The sequence below is a fragment of the Lampris incognitus genome, chromosome 3, assembly GCF_029633865.1.
Source record: "Lampris incognitus isolate fLamInc1 chromosome 3, fLamInc1.hap2, whole genome shotgun sequence".
Lineage (NCBI taxonomy): Eukaryota > Metazoa > Chordata > Actinopteri > Lampriformes > Lampridae > Lampris > Lampris incognitus.
Window position 1 is genome coordinate 54,789,083 of NC_079213.1, and position 25,375 is coordinate 54,814,457.

Genomic DNA, 25,375 nt, shown 5'->3' on the forward strand with positions numbered 1-25,375 from the left:
TAAAGACTCCGAGGTGAACCGATGAGCCTTCCAAGAGGTCTGTTGTTGTGATGACTAGGATTTGAGCTGTTGTAGGGTAGCAACTATTGGTTATTTTGGAGATGCTGAATCCTTATATTTTACTTAGTTTATTTTTTAGACCTTTTTTAGCCCTTTAATTCTAATGTAGTATGTGAAGCACTGTTGCACAAAAGTGCATGAAACCACAATATAAAAAAGTCTGGTTGGTTGGTTGGTGGTTGAGGTTAGTTGGTTGAGGTTGGTTGGGTTGAGGTTGGTTGGTTGGTTGGTTGGTTGGTTGGTGGTTGAGGTTGGTAGGCTAGTTGGTTGGTGGTTGAGGTTGTTTGGTTTGTTAGTTGGTGGTTGAGGTTGGTTGGTGGTTGAGGTTGTTTGAGTTGAGTTGGTGGTTGGTTGGTTGGTTGGTTGGTGGTTGAGGTTGCTTGGTTGGTTGAGGTTGCTTGGTTGGTGGTTGAGGTTGCTTGGTTGGTTGAGGTTGCTTGGTTGGTTGGTTGGTTGGTTGGTTGGTTGAGTTGGGGTGCTTGGTTGGTGGTTGAGGTTGGTTGAGTTGGGTTGGTTGGTGGTTGAGGTGGGTTGGTTGGTTGGTGGTTGAGGTGGGTTGGTTGGTTGGTGGTTGAGGTTGGTTGGGTTGGTTGGTGGTTGAGGTTGGTTGGTTTGTAGGTTGGTTGGTGGTTGAGATTGGTTGGTTGGTTGGTGGTTGAGGTTGGTTGGTTGGTTGGTTGGTTGGTGGTTGAAGTTGGATGGTTGATGGGGTGGTTGAGGTTGGTTTTGGTGGTTGAGGTTGGTTGAGTTGGTTGGTTGGTGGTTGGTTGAGTTGGGTTGGTGGTTGAGGTTGGTTGGTTGGTGGTTGATGTTGGTTGAGGTGGGTTGGTTGGTGGTTGAGGTTGGTTGCTTGGGTTGGTTGCCTGGTGGTTTAGGTTGGTTGGTTGGTTGGTTGGTGGTTGAAGTTGGTTGGTTGGTGGTTGAGGTTGGTTGAGTTGGGTTGGTTGGTTGGTTGGTTGGTTGGTTGGTTGATTGTTGGGTTGGTTGAGGTTAGTTGGTTGGTTGGTTGGTTGGTTGGTTGGTTGGTTGAGGTTGGTGGATGGGTTGGTTGATGGTTGAGGTTGATTGGTTGGTTGGTTTGTAGTTGAGGTTGGATGGTTGGTTGGTTGGTTGGTGGTTGAGGTTGGTTGAGTTGGGTTGGTTGGTAGTTGAGGTTGGTTGGTTGGTTGGTTGGTTGGTGGTTGAGGTTGGTTGGTGGTTGAGGTTGGTTTGTGGTTGAGGTTGGTTGAGTTGGGTTGGTTGGTTGGTGGTTGAGGTGGGTTGGTTGGGAGCTGAGGTTGGTTGGTTGGTTGGTGGTTGAGGTTGGTTGAGTTGGGTTGGTTGATTGAGGTGGGTTGGTGGGTTGGTTGAGGTTAGTTGGTTGGTGGGTGGGTGGGTCGGTTGGTTGGTGGTTGAGGTTGGTTGGGTGGTTGGTGGTTGAGGTTGGTAGGCTAGCTGGTTGGTGGTTGAGGTTGGTTGGTTGGTTGGTGGTTGAGGTTTGTTGGTTGGTGGGTTGGTTGGTTGGTGGTTGTGGTTGGTTGAGTTGGGTTGGTTGGCTGGTGTGCAGTTTAATTTGGAATTAGGTGCCATTTTACAATTTGTGCAAAAGACCCAAAGTATATTACCTTACAATCCTGTTGCTCACATTATACTACCTTACAATCCTGTTGCTAACATTATACTACCTTACAATCCTATTACTTACATTATACTGTCTTACCATCCTGTTGCTCACATTATACTACCTTACAATCCTGTTGCTCACATTATACTACCTTACAATCCTGTTGCTCACATTATACTACCTTACAATCCTGTTGCTCACATTATACTACCTTACCATCCAGTTGCTCACATTATACTACCTTACCATCCAGTTGCTCAGCTCACATTATACTACCTTACCATCCAGTTGCTCACATTATACTACCTTACAATCCTGTTGCTCACATTATACTACCTTACAATCCTGTTGCTCACATTATACTACCTTACAATCCTGTTGCTCACATTATACTACCTTACAATCCTGTTGCTCACATTATACTACCTTACCATCCAGTTGCTCACATTATACTACCTTACAATCCTGTTGTTCACATTATACTACCTTACAATCCTGTTGCTCACATTATACTACCTTACCATCCAGTTGCTCACATTATACTACCTTACCATCCAGTTGCTCAGCTCACATTACACTACCTTACCATCCTGTTGCTGACATTATACTACCTTGCAATCCTGTTGTATTAATTGATTAATCCCTGTTCCCTACAGGGATTAATCATTTACTTCACGAGCTTTTGCCCACTTAGCAGTCTAATACTGGGCAGACCCTGTACAAGTTGAGCCCGACTTTAACTCCGGTTTGGCGGTCACAACTGGTTTTACATTGTATGAGTTGAGCCCGACTTCAACCCCGGTTTTGGCGGTCACGACTGGTTATACATTGTACGAGTTGAGCCCGACTTTAACCCCGGTTTGGCGGTCACGACTGGTTTTACATTGAATGAGTTGAGGCCGACTTTAACCCCGGTTTGGCTGTCACGACTGGTTTTACATTGTACGAATTGAGGCCGACTTTAACCCCGGTTTGGTGGTCACGGCTGGTTTTACATTGTACATGTTGAGGCCGACTTTAACTCCGGTCTGGCGGTCACGACTGGTTGTACATTGTACATGTTGAGGCCGACTTTAACTCCCGTCTGGCGGTCACGACTGGTTTTACATTGTACGAGTTGAGGCCGACTTTAACCCCGGTCTGGCGGTCACAACTGGTTTTACAATGTAAACAGTAGCTCATCAGCCTTCTTCGCAGACATGTCTTAAAATGTAAAATAAAACTGTCGGGGGCATACGGGTGGTGTGGTGGTCTATTCTGTTGCCTACGAACATGGGGATCGTCAGTTCGAATCCCCCCATTACCTCCAGCTTGGTCGGGCGTCCCTGCAGACACAATTGGCCGTGTCTGCGGGTGGGAAGCCGGATGTGGGTATGTGTCCTGGTCACTGCACCAGCGCCTCCTCTGGTCGGTCGGGGCGACTGTTTGGGGAGGAGGGGAACTGGGGGGAATAGTGTGATCCTCCCATGCACTACGTCCCCCTGGTGAAACTCCTCACTGTCAGGTGAAAGAAGCGGCTGATGACTCCACATGTGTGGGAGGAGGCATGTGCAGCCCTCCCCGGATCTGCAGAGGGGGTGGAGCAGCGACAGGAAGAGTGGGGTAACTGGCCAAGGACAATTGTGGAGAAAAAGGGGAAAAAGCCAAAAACAAAACCAACAACAAAACAGCATGTTGGAGCATGCGGCCATATTGATTGAATGGAAGTGTATTGGAATTGTGGGAGGTTTCCGTGGTAATGTGCAGTGTGCGCACCCACGTCGTGGCGTGCCAGACGAAGCGTACAGTGTGAGCACAGACACTGCAGGCTTCGGCCTGGCAGAAGGGGTGAGTTAAATGTGTAGTGTGAGGTAACACAACGTACGGGACTACTTACCTCGTGCAGTGCCGACCTGGCGTAAGGTGCGTAACTTGCTCTTGCGGTCATGTCACTCTGTGATTCTTTATATGCTTTTTTTTGGATGTTTCCCCCTTTTTCTCCCCATTTGTACTTGGCTAACTACCCAACTCGTCCGAGCCGTCCCCGTCTTTGCTCCACCCCCTCTGCTGATCCGGGGAGGGCTGCAGACTACCACATGTCTCCTCTGATACATGTGGAGTCATCAGCCGCTTCTTTTCACCTGACAGTGAGGAGTTTCACCAGGGGAACATAGCACGGGGGAGGATCACGCTATTCCCCCCAGTTTGCCCCGCCCCCGAACAGACGCCCCAACTGACCAGAGGAGGCGCTATTGCACCAACCAGGACGCATACCCACATCCGGCTTCTCATCCGGAGACACGGTCAACTGTGTCTGTAGGGACGCCGGACCAAGCCGGAGGTAACACGGGTATTCGAGCCAGCGATCCCCGTTGTTTCTATGCTTTTAACCATCTAATAAAACGCAAATCCCATAAAACACATCTTAGAGTTGTCTGAAGTTGTCTTATGAGAGTTGGATCTGTCCAGTGTCCTCCTTCCTCTTGTACATCATGAAGTCATGATGTGCCAAACTATAAAGCTCATATGAGTCATCACACAGATTTTAAAATAATATTTGGATTATTAACCTTTTCAAAGTCTGTCTGGTTTCATATTTTTGCAGATTTCCTCCTCTGGGCGGCAGGGCAGGCTGAGATGGATGGTAAACTTCTCTGGTTGTCTGTCTGAGTTTCTTTGGTTTCTGTCTTTGAAAGGGAGCTTCTCCATCTCCACGGACATGATAACCGCTCACCAGCTCTACAACTACATCACTGACCACGCCAGCACCTACGGCATGAAGCCCCTTCGAATGTCCAAAGCTGCCGTTACCACTGACAGTAAGAAGGGGGCGCCAAGTATGGACCTTCATGAGTATGCACTGGTGGCTCTATGGAACAGGTTAGCATCATCGTGCTGTCAAGCTAAAGTATAATTTACCCACTGGCAGAAAGCAAGAATACAATAAGCTGTTTTCTTTTTGGTTTTCTTTCCTTTAGCTCTGGCTCCTACAAGGATCTGGAAGGCCTTCATCACCATGACGATTTTGATGTGTCCCTGCTGGTGTGCCATAATGCTGCTCCATTTGAGGAGCAGTCAGAAGGGGAGAGGCATTTACTGAGGTAAGGAGAAGTGAAAGGTTGGATTTGAAAATAAACACATACTCGGAGGTCAGCTCAGGGTACTGGACCGCTGTCCAGACCATGTCTAGGGGAACCTGGTGAGTGTTTTTTTCCATCAAACACAATTTCATTATGGGTGTCCGGTTGGAGTAGTGGTCTGTTCCGTTTCCTACCAACATTGGGATCGCTGGTTTGAATCCTGTGTTACCTCCGGCTTGGTCGGGCGTCCCTACAGACACAATTGGCCATGTCTGCGGGTGGGAAGCTGGATGTGGGTATGTGTCCTGGTCACTGCACTAGCGCCTCCTGTGGTCGGTCGGGGCGCCTGCTCGGGGGGGGGGGACTGGGGGGAATAGCGTGATCCTCCCACGTGCTATGTCCCCCTGGTGAAACTCCTCACTGTCAGGTGAAAAGAAGCGGCTGGCGACTCCACATGTGTGGGAGGAGGCATGTGGTAGTCTGCAGCCCTCCCCAGATCAGCAGAGGGGGTGGAGCAGAGACCGGGACGGCTCGGAAGAGTGGGGTAATTGGGCGACTGTCCTCCACCAAAAAACGACCCCATAGGTCGTTTGTACAAACAGCTTATTATGACCTATAGTTACGTTTTAAAGTTAAGCGACCGCTAGTTTTCGTGCTGCCAATAGCAGTCTTAGTTACTATACTAGACGGCAAAACAACACAAAAACGCACTGACTACATATTCTATTGTTCTCAGATTGTTTTTATTACTCTGTACTGATGTCTTACCTTCATTAGCCTGTCTATGAGGGGTTGTAAAAAGGATGTCAACAAGTAGATAAAAACCCACAATGCACACAGGCGAAAAGTATCTCTGGCATATCTCCTGCCGCCGGTAGGGGGCGTTAAGTTTATGTGGGTCGTAGTAGAGGGTATAGGTCGTATGGGTTGGAGGACTTGTAGGTAATTGGCCAAATACAATTGGGGGGGGGGGGATGGGGAAAATCCCCCCAGAAAACACTATTTCATTGTATTTCGTCAGTTTGGCACAGACAAGGCAGAACTTAAGCTGTGTTCAGAAGGCAGTGTGTCTGCTCACAGTGATAGCATGAAAGTTGTGTAGAAGCTAATGGCAGTGTTTTCATGTGTCCTCATAATTAGGCTTCAGTACTACGTGATCATGACCAGTCAGAGAGAGCTATTTCCCCGGCTGACAGCGGACATGCGACGCTTCAAGAAGCTCCCTCAGATCCACCGTGATCCAAACGAGCCCGGGGGCAGGCTTCCCTCAGACCGGGCAGAGATGGATGGGTTGAGGGAAACCGAGAACGACCTATGGGAAGAAACGCCATCTGCTGCTGTGACCACTTCGGCTCCAAATGACAACAATGAATTCTACCCTCTGGTTGGGGCAGCAGGGAGTAGGGTAGAGGCCCAGGGACTACTCTACTCCTCACCTCTGTTCCCTCTGCTCAACAATGAAGTGGCCTCGGCCCGTAGGCAGATTCAGGCCAGTGTGGAGCAAGCCATGGGCCACTGCCGCAGGGACATTCTTTGGAGGAGGCTGTTCCATGGAGAGCACATGGCGCTGGACAAGCTGAAACTGAGCAAGTTGTCCTTCAGTGAATTAGAGGAACTCCTTGATGCTGTCCAGAGTCGCTCAGTAGGGGAGATTGACCCTCAACTGGTAAATATCCCTTCGAATATGACTAGCAGCTAGTTTCCAAATGTCAAAACAGCATGTTGGGCATGTCTTGAGATGAACCGAACACCCCGGTCATCGAGTGGTATTTGAACGTCTCCTGCTTTTACCAGTTACCATTGCCTTTATCAGTGAGTTGGATCAGCATACAGGATATCGTTGTCATAGTCAGTGGTCGATGTTTCATCGAATAACAGCAGTGACATGATGGAGACACAACAGAGATGTGTTATTACTTGGTTGATCTCATTCCTCATCTGCAGCCAACTGTAAGTTTCACTACACTGGCTGGTGTGCAAAGCAGCTTTCTGGCTGAACTGGACCGGCGGCCCACACCTACAAATGCGAATGTCCATGACTGATCAGATTTAGAGTGACAGAGTGAAAACGTTCCGTGATTGGGATGGATCAGGTGACCAAAGACGTCACTGGAGTTACACGATTGGTCGACCGACCAGCGATGTCGCTGGTAAACATGGAAGTGGGAGTTTCGCTGTTGGCCACTGCCCTTTCAAAATGAACCGGCACAGTGGATCCACCTCATTCCACATTTACCACACGCTCACGAACAGAATACATTGCTGCTCGTGGATACTACTGAAACGCTAAGCATGGGATATTTTGCTGCTCTTTCCACATGTGGTTGTGTACTGTACCAGTCCAGCACACACAGAGTAGGAGAGAAACCAGCTCGCCATGTGCCGAGAGGCATGACGGAGCGTGAACAGTTAAAGTCCCCTGAATAACAACCACTCTGACCAGACACTCAGCACCGACTGAGTCTTAGAAAAACGAGAGATGGGGACGTCCGGATAGCGTAGCGGTCTGTTACATTGCCTACCAATATGGGGATCGCTGGTTCGAATCCCCGTGTCACCTCTGCTTTGGTCGGGCGTCCCTACAGACAGGCCGTGTCTGTGAGTGGGAAGCCGGATGTGGGTATGTGTCCTGGTTGCTGCACTAGCGCCTCCTCTGGTTAGATGAGGCGCCTGTTCGGGGGGAAGTGGGAGGAATAGCGTGATCCTCCCACGTGCTACGTCCCCCTGGTGAAACTCCTCACTGTCAGGTGAAAAGAAGCGGCTGGTGACTCCACATGTATGGGAGGAGGCATGTGGTAGTCTGCAGCCCTCCCCGGATCAGCAGAGGGGGTGGAGCAGAGACCGGGACGGCTCGGAAGAGTGGGGTAATTGACCAAGTACAATTGGGAGAAAAAAGGGGGGAAAGAAAAAAAACGAGAGACATCCGCAGATAGAAACAGGTGTAAGAGGAGGAGGAGTTAACAGGTACTTAGAATAGTTATAATTACATAGCTCAACCATGTCATGTGATACGCTGCTTCATTAACAACACATTACTGGGACCACTGCAGGAAGTTGCAGATTAATTTTTAATATGCAGGAATTCACATTACAGACACTACTACTAACCATCCCTGTAACAAATTGGCTGCAGTTTCGAACGTTGACCATACAAGGTGCAGCCATGTACTGGTGTTCACCTAGTCTTGTTTAAACATGTGACAGAAGTGCTTCACTTCCTGTTGAAAAGGCTGATGAGATTACCAAAGTAGTGACAGAAGGCAAGGCTTTTTTTGGAGGGGAGGGATTTTTCCCCCTTTTTCTCCCCAACCGCATCCATCCAATTACTCCACTCTTCCGAGCCGGCCCGGTTGCTGCTCCACCCCTTCCTCTGATCCGGGGAGGGCTGCAGACTACCATGTGCCTCCTCCAATAAATGTGGAGTCGCCAGCCGCTTCTTGTCACCTGACAGTGAGGAGTTTCACCAGGGGGACGTACCACTTGGGAGGATCACACTATTCCCCCCAGTTCCCCCTGCCCCCTGAACAGCTGCTCTGGCCGGCCAGAGGAGGCACTAGTGCAGCGACAAGGACACATACCCACATCCGGCGTCCCACCCACAGACACGGCCAATTGTGTCTGTAGGGACGCCCGACCAAGCCAGAGGTAACACGGGGATTCGAACTGGTGATCACTGTGTTGGTAGGCAACGGAATAGACTGCTACACTACCCGGACGCCCCCAACAGAAGGCAAGCCTAATAGAGAACCAAGTGGTAAATGAATCGCATCAATCAATAATGATAATAATCAGTCATTTAATATTTAATTAATTAATAATATACGTTATTTATTATTATTGTTATTTGCCATTAATAATTTAATAATATCATTATTAATAATAATTACTTTTTAATAATAATAATAAATCAATAACCAATGACAAGTTGGGAGGTATTGGAACACCGTGTGGTAAAACACATCCAGATGACCTGTTCCTCCAATTCTCATCCAGTTCATTTTCATGTATCTTCTTTTTAAAACTGAGATTACTTTGAATGTTTTTGAAGTTATGGGATCGCTCTAAAACTGGAGCGATCTCATAACTTCTGTTACTGTAAATGAGTTCTGTGACGAGCGCGAGGCCTTGCATGTGTAATTCTGCACAGCTTCCAGGTGGCTCCAGGGTAAACGCTCCTGCAGTCAGCGCTCCCGTAGCGGTGGAGAGTCTGTGTCCTTTTAAAGAGCCAGCCATCCTGTAGTGATCCTGGTCTCCTGTGAGAGCATGATCCCTGCTGAAACAGGGCTGGGTAAAGGGGCGTACCTCAGTCTTGTCAATGATAGATGTGACTATATTAAAGCCCCCCTGGACCCCTGACTCCAACCTTCCCGTCATCATAGCATCGCATCCAGGCCTGCTGCACGGCTGATTCCACTGACATGGGCTCCGTCTCCACTGGGGTGCTAGCCCTTGTTTATGATCCAGTTCTACTTTTACATCCAAATTCTGGACCTCTGGGACATGCACAACATGGGAAATATTTGGCCTTAGTTGTCCTTTGTGGGCATCACTTTGAGATGCTGAGATCCGCCTGGGCACGTGCAGCATCGTTCAAACCCAGCCACAGATGGAAACGCACAAATAAATAACCTGATTCTTCAACAAGGGAATCCTTCTTAAAATCATCGTTATTACTTTTCCATGATAAGAAAATAGTAGATGGGGGGCATCTGCATAGCGTAGCTGTCTATTCCGCTGCCAACCAACATGGGGATCGCCGGTTCAAATCCCCGTGTTACCTCCGGCTTGGTCGGGCGTCCCTACAGACACAATTGGCCGTGTCTGCGGGTGGGAAGCCAGATTGTGGGTATGTGTCCTGGCTGCTGCACTAGTGCCTCCTCTGGTTGGTCGGGGTGCCTGTTCGGGGGGGGGGACTTGGGGGGTATAGCGTGAGCCTCCCACATGCTACATCCCCCTGGTGAAACTCCTCTCTGTCAAGTGAAAAGAAGTGGCTGGTAACTCCACATGTATGGGAGGACACATGTGGTAGTCTGCAGCCCTCCCCGGATCAGCAGAGGGGGCGGGGGAGAGACCGCTCGGAGCAGAGACCGCTCGGAGCAGACGGCTCAGAAGAGTGGAGTAATTGGCCAAGTGCAGTTGGGGAGAAAAGGGGGGAATAGATAGATAGATAGATAGATAGATAGATAGATAGATAGATAGATAGATAGATAGATAGATAGATAGATAGATAGATAGATAGATAGATAGATAGATAGATTCTATTGGAAAGTGCATTTCCTCAAGTAAATGTTGGCAAAGGCTTGCCGAAAAACTGGGAGGAATGGAAACTTAAAAAAGGAGGGAATGAGGCCGAGGGCTTGTGGGCCAGCAGTGGACAAGTCTGTAGAGCAGCTTCGTAAGGTTGGATGGCTTTAGTTTGGCTATAGGAGTAAGATTAGTTTGAAAAATGAATTGAAGTGAAATGGGCTGAAAAGAGGGATGAGAGTCTCTTGGTATGGTGAAACTATGTAAGGAGTAAGGAGTACACACCTGGGCCAGGGCTTCAAACACCACAGTAGGTTTGATTAGTACTGCTTGAAAGTTGTGATGGGGGGGGGGTTAAAGTTAGTCTAGTGTTCAGTCTTTTTTTTGTTTTTTTTTTTTGTTTTGTTTTTTTTGGATTTTTCCCACTTTTACTGCCCACTTGTACCTGGCCAGTCACCCTGCTCTCTGAGCCATCCCGGTCTCTGCTCCCCCCCGTTTGCTGATCCGGGGAGAGCTGTGGACTACCACATGCCTCCTCCCATACATGTGGAGTCACCAGCCGCTTCTTTTCAACTGACAGTGAGGAGTTTCACCAGGGGGACATAGCACGTGGGAGGATCACGCTATTCCCCCCACTTCCCCCTCCCCCCCCGAACAGGCACCCCGACCGACCAGAGGGGGCACTAGTGCAGCAACCAGGACACATACTCACATCCAGCTTCCCACCCGCAGACACGGCCAATTGTGTCTGTAGGGACCCCCGACCAAGTCGCAGGTAACACAGGGATTCGAACCGGCGACCCCCGTGTTGGTAGGCAATGGAATAGACCGCTACGCTACCCAGCCACATCTAGTGTTCAGTGTTTAGGAAAAACAGGATGAAATAAAGGAATAGAGCAAGAAGGCAGCGGTCTGTATACAGACAACATAGCCCCAGAGGTGTCATCATGCTGGGAAGGTTTTGTTGGTCTTACTCAGAAGTTGTTGGGTCAGTAAGAAGAGGAAGAGGGTATGTCTGGCAGTAATACAGATCCTGCAGGATCTCAGTAGTGTGCTGCTTTCAGCTAGTTCACCAGTTAGCATCGTCAGATGGTCTTTCACAAAGTGTTACCTCAAAGCCCGGAGGTGAACTCTGTCCACCTGGACAGCTTTCTCACATAAACCTGCTTCTTCTGCTGCAACTTGTCCAGTATAATAAGCACCTTGCAAAAAAGGAAAAAAGATTAATCTGCACAAACAGTAATCTAAGCATCAACATCACTGCCGTGATGCAGCCACGGGGTTTTTAGTCAAAACAAACAGTTCTCAGGCACTAGCTGGTTTGGTTTTCTAGCAGTAAATGGTTGTTTATAAAGCAGGTGGGACAAATCAGTTTTATTATGTGGGCACGTGGAGTGAAACCCTGTCTGTAATTATGCTCAGTGGCAGGTTGTTCAGACTGTTGACAGGCGGTTAAGTGTGTACTGTTATCTTCTGGGCTGCTGTAGGACTGTTTCCTGACAATGAGTCCGAGCTGGTACCAGAGTCTGATCAAGGTGCTGCTGAACCGCTTCCCTCAGAGCTGCCGACACTTTGATGACAACGGCATCCAGTACCTGGTGAGAAGAAGGAGGCCTTTACTTTTTTATCATTTATTGTGTTGGGGGGGGGGGGGGGGGTCCTCAGGTTAAACTTTTTTTACTGTATGTAAAAATGTGAGATGCTTTTGGAGAATTGCGTTTTCTTGGGGGTGGTTTTTATGAACCTTTTACAAATTAGTTCATAGTTCTGTTGCTGTCCCGGATGTTCATCAACGGGAATTTTCCTCAAACTAGGCTCTGGACCTTACTGCCTCTCTAAGCTAGGAGATAAAAAAGCACAAAGAAAATAAGCTAGTAAGATTAAAACGGAGAGATCTAGGTGGTGGAAAACGGGGTTTTGAGGGTGTTAAAAGTAAGCGGAGGTTCTCTTGGAGGATTATACACATCCAGAGGGGGAGGACTGTCGGCTCCTCAGAGTTTCTTGGGCTTTTCCAGTCATCAGTTTATAATTGAGAGACTTGAGATCAAAAGGATTTCCTTTTATTTCTGCATTTTTCTAGTAGATGACCAAACCCTGACCTTCCCCTCTTACAAACCCCAATTCCAATGAAGTTGGGACGTTGTGTAAAACGTGAATAAAAACAGAACACAATGATTTTCAAATCCTTTTCCACCTATATTCAATTGAATACACTACAAAGACAAGATATTTAATGTTCAAAGTGATAAACTTCTTTGTTTTTTGCAAATATTCACTCATTTTGAATTTGGTGCCTGCAACACGTTCCAAAGAAGCTGGGACAGGGGCAACAAAAGACTGGGAAAGTTGAGGAATGCTCAAAAAACACCTGTTTGGAACATTCCACAGGTGAACAGGTTAACTGGAAACAGGTGAGTGTCATGATTGGGTATAAAAGGAGCATCCCCGAAAGGCTCAGTCGTTCACAAGCAAGGATGGGGCGAGGTTCACCACTTTGTGAACAACTGCATGAGCAAATAGTCCAACAGTTTAAGAACAACGTTTCTCAATGTACAACTGCAAGGAATTTAGGGATTTCATCATCTACAGTCCATAATATCATCACAAGATTCAGAGAATCCGGAGAAATCTCTGCACGTAAGCGGCAAGGCCCAAAACCAACATTGAATGCCCGTGACCTTCGACCCCTCAGGGGGCACTGCATTAAAACCGACATCATTGTGTAAAGGATATTACCACGTGGCCTCATGAGCACTTGGGAAAACCATTCGTCAGTTAACACAGTTGGTCGCTACATGTACAAGTGCAAGTTAAAACTCTACCATGCAAAGCAAAAGCCATATATCAACACCACCCAGAAACGCCGCCAGCTTTTCTGGCCCGAGCTCATCTGGGATGGACTGACGCAAAGTGGACAAGTGTGCTGTGGTCTGACGAGTCCACATTTCACATTGTTTTTGGAAATCATGGACGTCGTGTCCTCCGGGCTAAAGAGGAAAAGGACCATCCAGATTGTTATCAGCACAAAGTTCAAAAGCCAGCATCTGTGATGGTATGGGGGGTGTTAGTGCCCATGGCATCATGGGTAACTTGCACATCTGTAAAGGCACCATTAATGCTGAAAGGTACATACAGGTTTTGGAGCAACATGTGCTGCCATCCAAGCGACGTCTTTTTCAGGGACGTCCCTGCTTATTTCAGCAAGACAATGCCAAGCCACATTCTGCACTTGTTCCAACAGCGGGGCTTTGTAGTAAAAGAGTGCGGGTACTAGACTGGCCTGCCTGCAGTCCAGACCTGTCTCCCATTGAAAATGTGTGGCACATTATGAAGCGCAAAATACGACAACGGAGACCCCGGACTGTTGAGCAACTGAAGCCGTACATCACGCAAGAATGCGAAAGAATTCCACCTACAAAGCTTCAACAAGTAGTGTCCTCAGTTCCCAAACGCTTATTGAGTGTTGTTAAAAGGAAAGGTGGTGTAACACAGTGGTGAACATGCCCCTGTCCCAGCTTCTTTGGAACGTGTTGCAGGCATCAAATTCAAAATGAGTGAATATTTGCAAAAAAACAATAAAGTTTATCAGTTTGAACATTAAATATCTTGTCTTTGAATATAGGTCGAAAAGGATTTGCAGATCATTGTATTCTGTTTTTATTTACGTTTTACACAACGTCCCAACTTCATTGGAATTGGGGTTTGTATGTTCTGCTTATCACAGTCATGTTTTATCTGTCGTAATGCTGTTTACCCAAGTCAAACTAGGAATAGCTTTATGTAAATAAGGTTTGTGCAGAGGTATTAACTGATCAGCCAAAACATTAAAACCACTGACAGGTAAGTGGATAACATCGATTAGCTCGTTACCATGGCACCGGTGAAGGGGTGGGACATATCAGGCAGCAAGTGAACAGTCAGTTCTTGAAGTTGATGTGCTGGAAGCAGGAAAAATGGGCAAGTGTGAGGATCTGAGTGACTTTGACAAGGGTCAGATTGTGATGGTTGGACGACTGGCTCAGAGCATCTCCAAAACGGCAGGTCGATCCCACAGAAGAGCTACTGTAGCTCAAATTGCTGAAAAAGTTAATGCTGGCTGTGATGGACAGGTGTCAGTACACACAGTACATCATCACAGCTTGTTGTGTATGGAGCTGTGTAGCTGCACACTCTGTCCACCACCAAATACGCCTACAATGGGGACAAAAGCATCAGAACTGGACCATGGAGCAGTGGAAGAAGGCGGCCTGGTCTGATGAATCACGTTTTCTTTTACTTCATGTGGACGGCCGGGTGTGTGTGTGTGTGTGTGTGTGTGTGTGTGTGTGTGTGTGTGTGTGTGTGTGTGTGTTGTTTACCTGGGGAAGAGATGGCACCAGGATGCACTATGGGAAGAAGGCAAGCCGGCAGAGGCAGTGTGATGCTCTGGGCAATGTTCTGCTGGGAAACCTTGGGTCCTGGCATTCATGTGGATGTTACTTGGACACGTACCACCTCCCTAAACATGGTTGCAGACCAGGTACCCCCCTTCATGACAACGGTATTCCCTGATGGCAGTGGGCTCTTTCAGCAGGATAATGCTGACTGCCACTCTGCACACATTGCTCAGGAATGTTTGAGGACCATGGCAAAGAGTTCAAGGGTGTTGCCTTGGCCTCCAATTCTCCCACATCTCAATTCGGTCAAACATCTGTGGGATGTGCTGGAAAAACAAGTCCGATCCATGGAGGCCCCACCTCACAACTTACAGGATTTAAAGGATCTGCTGCTAATGTCTTGGTGCCAGATGCCAGAGGACAACTTCAGAGGTCTTGTGGAGTCCATGACTCCATGGGTCAGAACTGTTTTGGTAGCACGAGGGGGACCTACACAGTATTAGGCAGGTGGTTTCAATGATTTGGCTGATGGGTGTATTAGCAACTAAGCGTGTGACCCAGTACTTCTGCAAATATTTAACCGGACTCCACATACTCAGTCAGTGTATCAGCAGTACTCGCATGAAGTGAAATCATTCTTTATTTGTACTGCAAACTTAGAAATAACTCATTTAAAATGCTCACAGTGTCATATGGGCTAGTTTTATATTGTCTTAAACTTTTTATTGTCTGTACACAAAGGTCCAAGCTGTTGTTTTCACTGACGTAGACGTGGCAGCGGCACATGAACTATCACCAAACTGTTTTCTTTTAGGCAGTTCTTAACCAGAAGTTCACCGACTGCTTTGTCCTGGTCTTTCTGGACACTCAGGCTGGGAAAACGGTGAGTTATTCTGCTCATGTCCTTAATGTGCGTTGGGTACTGGTCTGTAGTGGAATCAGTATGTCAGGGCAGCAATTTTTGCCTCGGCGTTGCAGACACACAATAACAAACAACTAATGTTGTTTCAAGGTGTTGCTTTCAGTCAAGCTTTTGTAAGACTTCTTCTTCTTCTTTTGTTCAGTATGATACTTTACAGCCCCCTCACATCAGGGTGTTTCTTTTCTTTTTTCAGTATGATACTTTACAGACCCCTCACATCAGGGTTTTTCTTTTCTTTTGTTCAGTATGATACTTTACACCCCCCTCACATCAGGGTTTTTCTTTTCTTTTGTTCAGTATGATACTTTATATCCCCCTCACATCAGGGTTTTTCTTTTCTTTTGTTCGGTGTGATACTTAAAATCCCCCTCACATCAGTTCGTGCCTTTCTGACTAGACCAAGCATCAGGGTGTTTCTTTTCTTTTGTTCAGTATGATACTTTACAGCCCCCTCACATCAGGCTGTTTTACACAGAACAAAAGCATTTTTTACTTGAGAGCAGTAAACACTGTAAGGAAAGGACACTTCGGACTTGCATCCTCTCTTTAAAAAAAAAAGGCATAAAAACGTGTTTGCTGGGGCGTCCGGGTAGCGTGGCAGTCTATTCCATTGCCTACCAACATGGGGGCCAACATTTCGAATCTCTGTTACCTCCGGCTTGGTCCGGCGTCCCTACAGACACAATTGACCGTGTCTCCGGGTGAGAAGCCGGATGTGGGTATGAATCCTGGTTGCTGCAATAGCGCCTCCTCTGGTCAGTTGGGGCGTCTGTCCAGGGGGGGAACTGGGGGGGAATAGATTGATCCTCCCATGTACTACGTCCCCCTGGTGAAACTCCTCACTGTCAGGTGAAAAGAAGTGGCTGGTGACTCCACATGTATCGGAGGAGACATGTGGTAGTCTGCAGCCCTCCCCGGATCAGCAGAGGGGATGGAGCAGCGATCGGGACGGCTTGGAAGAGTGGGGTAATTGGCTGGGTACAATTGGAAGAAAATGGGGGAAAAAAATCAAATGAATAAACAAAAAGAACGTGTTTACTTTCAGAGGCATCACATTATCCAGTGAAATCTAAATGTCTATAATTTTGCAGCTCTGATGATCTTTAGCTGTTTATGTAAAAATGAATAACTGTCACGTCATTTCTTCGCCATCTCTAGAGCCTTAAAGTTGTGTTTCGGGAGCCATTGCCGCTGCAGCCCCAGCCGAGCGGCAGCCCTCCGCCCCAGCTGGTGTCCATGTACCACCACCTGGAGTCTGTGATCAACACCGCCTGCTATAACCTGTGGACGGGGCTTTTGTAGGCTGAGTTTTCCTCCATCCTCCTCATCATCCTTCATCCTGAAGGATGGAGTCATCCTCCAGGAGTCACTTGACTCCTAGAGGATGACTCCTCCAGGAGTCCATTGTGACAACCCATCACTGACTTGTGCACTGAGGACGGATCAGGGTTCGTCGTCAAGACAACACAAAAGCAAGAAATACTGGCAGGGGAAAGACGAGGAGAGATGTTTCCCCCTGAAAATGAATCATGTGTCTGAAAACTACAAGAAGAAGTTACCTCCCCGGAGCATGTTGTTGAAGCACATTAAGGTTTCTCTGTCTGCGTGTGTGCCCCCATGAATTTAATCATTACTTGAACACTTCTTTGAACACTGAAGACCTGACCTCTAGTTTGCCATCAATGGGTCACAACAAGCATTTAAGCATCCCAAAGGGTACTGGACTGACTGGGGCTTTTGTCCATCTGTCTCAGCACAGCAGAGCAGACGTTCAGAGGAGCACCGTTCAGTATCGTGCACCACACCAGTGTTATTTATGCAATCTGCCAATACAGTTAATCTCTTTAGAAAATGACTTTAAGGGCCTGACACACCAGGCCGACATGTCGGGCCTTCGGTGCGCATCTGTGACCCTAGTTTTTGCGGTATATTCTGCACTAGTCGGACCACTGTCGGCAGCTTTTTGGCCGATTCAGCATGTTGAATCAGCGGAGCTCGTCGGTGAGAGAGATCACTCTGATTGGCTGTTCAGCTTAGCGAATCAGTGCAGAACGTACATGCCAGTTGGCCATCGGCTGTAGTCTTTGCGGCGTGTTCAAATGCAACTTTTTGGCCCAGACGGCAGGCGACGTGAGGCGACGCAACAGCCGGCCTTCGTCGCCGCTAGTCTGTTTGGTGTGTCTGGGCCCTATGACATGGTGTGAATGAGGTGAAAGAGACAAAGTGGACGAGACTCGTCCTGCTTGATACAAACAGTCATGGAGGTGACAGCAGGTCACAGACGAGCAGCAAAGGGAATACTGTCTTGTCCGTTTGCTCGAGACCACATTGATTAGGTCACATTTAGGCTCTGATGCAAAACTAGTTGGAGGGCCACTGTGCTGATCATCCCTTGTTTGATAAGGGCCCAGACACACCAAACCAACTAGCGGCAATGAAGGCCGACTGTTGCGTCACCTCACGTCGCCTGTCATCTGGGCCAAAAAGTAGCACTTGAACACACCGCCAAGACTACAGCCGACAGTGAACTAGCATGTACGTTCTGCACTGATTGGCTAAGCTGAACAGCCAATCAGAGTGATCTCTCACCAACGGGCTCCGCTGAGACAGGGGTCCGACTAGTGCCGACGATGCGGGACACACCGCAAAAACTAGGGTCACAGACGCTCACCGACGGCCCAACACTGGGCCTGGTGTGCCAGGGCCCCAAGTGTCAGCTAAGAATCATTCAACTTGTCTGTTAGCAGGGGAGGTTTAATAAAGTCTCTCTGCGTGCTGAGCTGGCAGTAAGTAAAGCAAGCCACACTACCGGCCAGTTGCATTAGTTAATGACATGACATATCCTGTTCTTCTTGACTGCGTCTCCAAGTGGTTTCTTTGGAATATCGTGCCTTCCGATAAGCCCTCACTAGCTATTCATGACACGTGTTTTTATTTTTTTTTTAAGTTTGCTGAGACGTCGCCATACTGTTGGGCGGCTCTATAACGGTTTCACAAGTGTCGACCCTGCTGTCTCTATCCCACTGCCATGGTTTCAGCCTTGAAGTGCCTTTCCTGGTTTCCCTTCCGTTTTCTTGTTAATAGCCTGATAGAAATACTGCGTTGCTGCACAAGGATCTGTCGGTGAAGTGTCGGTTCCACACCATGGCCTGTTCTGTAACGGCAGTGTTTACAAAGTGTGTTGAGAAATGTGCAGTGACGTCATGACTTGTGCTGGCAGCATGGCCGGGCGGCAGCAGCACCTGTAATGTCGCGTTCACACCAAACGCGAAGCGGTTTTTTTCGCGCGATGAGATAAAGTCAACATGCGAAGAGACGCGAGTTCGCGCGAGTTAAAATATATACACACACATCGTGTAACGTGCATGGATAAGTAGACACGTTGGTCCTTGATTAACGGGTCGGACCCTTTAGTCGACGGGTTAACGTTGTCTCTTGCGGTGTGGGAGACACGGGTTCGCGTCCTGGCTGTGGCGACGGTCTTGCAGACTGCCCCCCTAATTCGCTACAATGTATAAATATGTTTTTTTAACTCACGCGAATATGTGAATGAGACGAAATGTGCGGTATTCGCGCCAAAAAAAATCCTCCCCAATTGTACTTAGCCAATTATCCTACTCTTCACATCCGGCTCCCAACCCGCAGACACGGCCAGCTGGGTCTGTAGGGACGCCCGACCAAGCCCGGCAGACCGCTGCGCCACGCGGGCGCTTGTGATTTGAAGGATTCAACTTGAGTGGGAAATTCGCGACTCTGTGTCGCGAAAGCCTCTCGGGCTCCTCGACGCCCGGGTGGCGTGGCGGTCTGTTCCTTCCAACACGGGGGTCGGCGGTTCGAATCCCCGTGTTGCCTCCCGCTTGGTCGGGCGTCTCTACCGACACAACTGGCCGTGTCTGCGGGTGGGAAGCCGGATGTGAAGAGTGGGGTAATTGGCCAAGTACAACTGGGGAGAGAAGGGGGGGGATCTTGAGCCCCTCTCCTCTTCCGGAGGAGAAGTCGCGGGTTCGCGTTACTCGCGCCTGCGGCCAAACTCGCGCGAGTAACGCGAATAAAAACAAACGATCCCGCGATCAAACTCGCGCACGTAAAGCGAGGCGAAAATTGGCTTCGCGTGGGGTGTGAACACCTCCACGAGGAGGAGGAAGGGCTCGGGTCCACGCGTTAGCCTCATGACTCATCACACAGCCTCGCGCCCCTGCCCACGTGGTGTGTGGCCTCGTGCCGGAGGTTTCCTCAGAAGATGAAGGATTCAAGAAATGTGAGGTAACGATGAACACGACGGCGCGCGAGCGTTCGCTAATTAATCACAAACACTGGATACTGATGACGCGAAATGTGAAATGTAGGAGTTGCTCCTCGGCATTTTAAACCTGTTAATGTACCGCAGTTCTGTACATGATGTATATACAGAAGAATTTCTATGTATGGAAATGCTAATAAACCAATGGTGTTCCAAGAACAGCGTTGCGCATGCGTGTGTGTGAAAGCAGGCTGTTGCATCGTGTAGTGTTACTGCAGCTAGTCAGTGAGTGCTGGGAAACAGACCGTCAGTACTGCAGTCAGATTTCAACTTGGGGGGGGGGGGGCATTTGAGGTGTTGGAAACATGGTGGGTGATGTCGTGTGAAACCAGGTGAGTAGAGGAAGGTTACCCATCACGCCTCGCTGCACAACTGTAATTTTCCCAAACCTTAAAGGCGTCGGCAGGAAGCTGCCCCACAGCAGACACGACTAACAACACTTCCAACCACCCTCCCTTCAAGCCACACATGACTTACTAAGGGCAGTAATGACAAACATTTTCCGGGATCATTTTAACTAATGAAAACAGGTTATTTAGCAAGTGCTCAGCTCTTTTTCTTTTTATCAACCCTCACAGGAACAAATACTGTTTGATGAGTGACATCCTGCTCGCCGTGGCAGCTTGTTTGTGAAAGGCTGCGAAAATGCAACGTCAAGAATGAACAGCTAAATATGGACAACTATCAGGCATGGCTACCAGCTGTACATAGCGCCCTGTGATGTACAACGTCATGAATAACATGACATCATTAATAACATAACATGAATAACATGACATCATTAATAACATAACATGAATAACATCGTGAATAACAATAATAGTAAATTAAGCTTATGTAGCGCTTTTCTCACACTCAAAGTGGCTTTACAATAAACGGGGTAAAACTACAACATAAACATAACAGACTTGCGGGGTGGATGGGAAGGGGGGAAGACATACGGGGATGGGTGGGAAGGGGGGAAGACATACGGGGCTAGGTGGGAAGGGGGTCTACGAGAGGGAGAAGCGGCAGCCGCACGCGACGCCAGCAGTACTCTCTTGACTTAAACACACACAAAAGGGCAAGAAAAACATAAATCACAGATGAAGAGGTGAGTCCTGATTAATGACTTGAATGTGGGCAGATCGCAGCAGTGTCCGATGTGCTTGGGGAGGGGGTTCCAAGAGGAGGGGGCAGCAGGTCGAATGCTTGGTCCTTAGTCTGCCCAGACCAGGGGTGTAAGAGAGGACGGGGGGGGGCACGAGAAGGCAATGGAGAAAAGGTGTGTCTTGAGACGGGATTGGAAGAGTGGGAGGGATTCTGAGTCTCTAATGATTTGGGGGAGTGAGTTCCAGAGCCTGGGAGCTGCCCTGGAGAAGGCTCGGTCACCAAAACCGCGGAGGTTGGATCTGGGGGTAGAGAGAAGGGAGGCTGAGGTGGATCTAAGGGACCGAGAGGGTTGGTAGGGGGAGAGGAGGTCGGTGAGGTATGGGGGAGCCAGTTTGTGAAGGGCTTTATAAGTAAGAACCAGGAGTTTGTAATTGATCCGGTGGGAGATGGGTAGCCAGTGGAGGTCTTTTAGGACTGGGGTGATGTGGTGCCAGGATTTGGTGAAAGTTAAAAGTCGGGCGGATGTGTTGTGGACCAACTGGAGTCTCTTGATGGAGCTAGCACTGATGCCATAGAGGAGTGAGTTGCAGTAATCAAGGCGGGAGGAGATGAAGGCATGGCTCAGTATCTCAGCAGCAGGGCGTACGAGAGAGGATCTTATTCTGCAATGTTGCGAAGGTGGTAGAAGGAGGATTTGACCATTTGGCGGATATGTGGCTCAAGGGAGAGGGTGGGATCAAGGATCACACCATAGCATCATAACATAACATCATGAATAACATAACATCATGAATAACATCATAACATAATATCATAACATCATGAATAACATCATAACATCATGAATAACATCATACCATGATATCATAACATCATGAATAACATCATAAATAACGTAACATATCAGGAATAACATAACATAACCGTGAATAGCATCATAACATAACATCATTAATAACATCTTAACATCATGAATAACATCATAACATAATATAACATCATGAATAACATCACAACATAATGAATAACATCATAACATAATATAACATCATGAATAACATCACAACATCATGAATAACATCATAACATAATGTCATAACATCATGAATAACAACATAATATCATAACATCATGAATAACATCATAACATAACATCGTGAATAACATCATGAATAACATCATAACATAATGTCATAACATCATGAATAACATAACATAATATCATAACATCATGAATAACATCATAACATAACATCGTGAATAACATAACATCATGAATAACATCATAACATCATGAATAACATCATAACATAATATCATAACATCATGAATAACATAACATTATGAATAACATCTTAACATCATGAATAACATCATAACATAATATCATAACATCATGAATAACATCATAAATAACGTAACATATCAGGAATAACATCATAACATAACATCGTGAACAGCATCATAACATAACATCATGAATAATATAACATCATGAATAACATCACAACATCATGAATAACATCATAACATCATGAATAACATCATAACATAATATCGTAACATCATGAATAACATCATAACATAACATCGTGAATAACATCATGAATAACATCATAACATAATATCATAACATCATGAATAACATCATAACATAACATCGTGAATAACATCGTGAATAACATCATAACATAACATAACATCATGAATAACATCATAACATCATGAATAACATCATAACATTATGAATAACATCATAACATAATGAATAACATCATAATATAATATCATAACATCATGAATAACATAAATAACGTAACATATCAGGAATAACATCATAACATAACATCGTGAATAGCATCATAACATAACATCATGAATAATATCATAACATAATATCATAACATCATGAATAACATCACAACATCATGAATAACATCATAACATAATGCCATAACATCATGAATAACATCATAACATAATATCATAACATCATGAATAACATCATAACATTATGAATAACATCATAACATCATGAATAACATCATAACATAACAACATGAATAACATCATGAATAACATCATTACATTAATAACATCATGAATAACATCATAACAGCATAACATCATGGATAACATGAGAACATGCAACCTCCACACAGAAGGGCCCTGGGACGGCCTGGGGTTCAAACCCAGGACCTTCTTGCAGGGAGGCAACAGCGCTAACTGCTGGGCCACCATGCCATATTTTTTCTTTTCTTTCTTTTGTTGGCTTGACAAGATGCGAAACGACCCAGAGAAGTTACAATTTGGGATAATGTACTCAATGAAAATATCACAACTACTATTTCCACGTGCAGGGAAATTAAAGTAGAGTCAAAGCCTCAGTAGCTGGTGTTGCCCTCTCCCTTTGTTGGCAGGAACTTATAGAGGACCATGAGTCTTGTATCAACTTAGAGGACTCCCCATGACTTTTTGAGGACTTGTTGCAGATTCTTTCTAAGAGAACTACTTTAACCAGGTAACATTTGAGCTATTTCTTGTACTTGTGTCAGCAGAGCTCAGTGACATAGTTAGAGGTCAGATCTCTAATGAGTGATTAAAAAATGGTAAAATTGTGGTTTATTTTTATAATTTATATATAATATATATAAATTTTATAAATTTTATAATTTCTAAAGTTTTTATAATTTTATCAAAAAAATAATTTATAATACACTGCTCAAAAAAATAAAGGGAACACATAAGCAATGCAATGTAGCTCCAAGTCAATCACACTTTTGAGATATCAACCTGTCCAGTTAGGAAGCAACACTGATTTGTGAATCAATTTCACCTGTTGGTAAATTGTCTAATTTCCACCTGGTGGAAATTAGACAATTTGCGAGACAACCTCTATAAAAGGAATGGATTTGCAGGTGGTGGCCACAGACCATTTGCCTGTCCTCATCTTTTCTGGCCGATCTTTGGTTAGTTTTTCATTTTGCTAGTGCCCTCACCACTAGAAGTGGCATGAGGCGGTATCTGCAACCTACAGAAGTTGCTCAGGTAGTGCAGCTCATCCAGGATGGCACATCAATGCGTGCTGTGGCAAGAAGATTTGATGTGTCTCCCAGCACAGTGTCCAGAGCATGGAGGAGGTACCAGGAGACAGGCCAGTACACCAGGAGACGTGGAGGGGGCCGCAGGAGGACAACAACCCCGCAGCAGGACCGCTATCTGGTCCTTTGTGCAAGGAGGAACAGGAGGAGCACTGCCGGAGCCCTACAAAACGACCTTCAACAGGCCACTAATGTGCAGGTTTCTGCTCAAACAGTGAGAAACAGAATGCATGAGGATGGTATGAGGGCCCGACGTCCACAATTGGGGCCTGTGCTCACAGCCCAACACCGTGCAGCCCGATTGACCTTTGCCAGAGAACATCTTGGTTGGCAGATTCGCCATTGGCGCCCTGTGCTCTTCACAGATGAGAGCAGGTTCACACTGAACACATGTGACAGACGTGAGAGAGTCTGGAGACGCTGTGGAGAACGTTCTGCTGCCTGCAACATCCTCCAGCATGACCGGTTTGGCGGTGGGTCAGTGATGGTCTGGGGAGGCATATCCTTGGAGGGCCGCACAGACCTCTACATGCTAGCCAGAGGTACCATGACTGCCATTAGGTACCGGGATGAGATCCTCAGACCCATTGTCAGACCATATGCTGGTGCAGTGGGCCCTGGGTTCCTGCTCATGCATGACAATGTTCGTCCTCATGTGGCCAGAGTGTGTCAGCAGTTCCTGTATGTCGAGGGCATTGATGCTATGGACTGGCCTGCACGTTCCCCAGACCTGAATCCAATCGAGCACCTCTGGGACATCATGTCTCGTACCATCCGCCAACGCGATGTCGCACCACAGACTGTCCAGGAGTTGACCGATGCCCTGATCCAGGTCTGGGAGGAGATCCCTCAGGAGACCATCCGTCGTCTCATCAGGAGCATGCCCAGACGTTGTAGGGAGTGCATACAGGCACGTGGAGGCCACACACACTACTGAGCCTCATTTTGAATCGTCTTGAAGAATTTCCACAGAAGTTGGATCAGCCTATGTTCTCATTTTCCACTTTGATTTTGAGTATGATTCTGAATCCAGACCTTAATGGGCTAATGATTTTGATTTCCATTGATCATTCTTAGGTTATTTTGCTCTAAACACATTCCTCTGTCTAATAAATAAAGATTTTCAGCTGAAATATTTCATTCATCGAGGTCTATATTGTGTTTTTAGATGTTCCCTTTATTTTTTTGAGCAGTATAGTTAAAATAGATCGGGTTGGGTCTACCGGGAATGTGCCGACCAGCTGGCTGAGGTTACACACCTGTATTTAACCTCTCACTGTCCCAATCTAAAGTCCCGGCATGCTTTAAGACCACCTCTATCATTCCTGTCTCCAAGAAACCAACATCCACATGTCTGAATGACTACCGACCCATAGCACTCACCCCCATTGCCATGAAGTGCTTTGAAAGACTGGTTCTGGCTCACATCAAAAACATTATCCCCCCCACATTCGACCCACATCAGTTCGCCTACCGTCCCAAAAGGTCTACTGAGGATGCCATTGCCACTGCCCTGCACTTTGCTCTGACCCACCTTGAACTTAACACATACATCCAGATGCTGTTTATAGATTACAGCTCTGCCTTCAACACTGTCATCCCCGCCAAACTAACCACC

General features: G+C 46.9%; 1 protein-coding gene across 1 annotated transcript in view; it reads left to right on the plus strand.

Annotated features, from left to right (window-relative positions):
• Positions 1 to 17,251, plus strand: part of LOC130109761 (KICSTOR complex protein SZT2) — a 223,277-nt gene extending 206,026 nt beyond the window's left edge. Inside the window, exons 20-25 of the mRNA XM_056276744.1 lie at positions 4,339 to 4,522; positions 4,621 to 4,743; positions 5,863 to 6,388; positions 11,454 to 11,564; positions 15,157 to 15,225; positions 16,423 to 17,251. Coding sequence (XP_056132719.1) covers positions 4,339 to 4,522; positions 4,621 to 4,743; positions 5,863 to 6,388; positions 11,454 to 11,564; positions 15,157 to 15,225; positions 16,423 to 16,566 — 1,157 coding nt within the window. The 3' untranslated portion in view covers positions 16,567 to 17,251. The remainder of the gene's footprint in view (positions 1 to 4,338; positions 4,523 to 4,620; positions 4,744 to 5,862; positions 6,389 to 11,453; positions 11,565 to 15,156; positions 15,226 to 16,422) is intronic.
• The last annotated feature ends 8,124 nt before the right edge of the window (positions 17,252 to 25,375 follow it).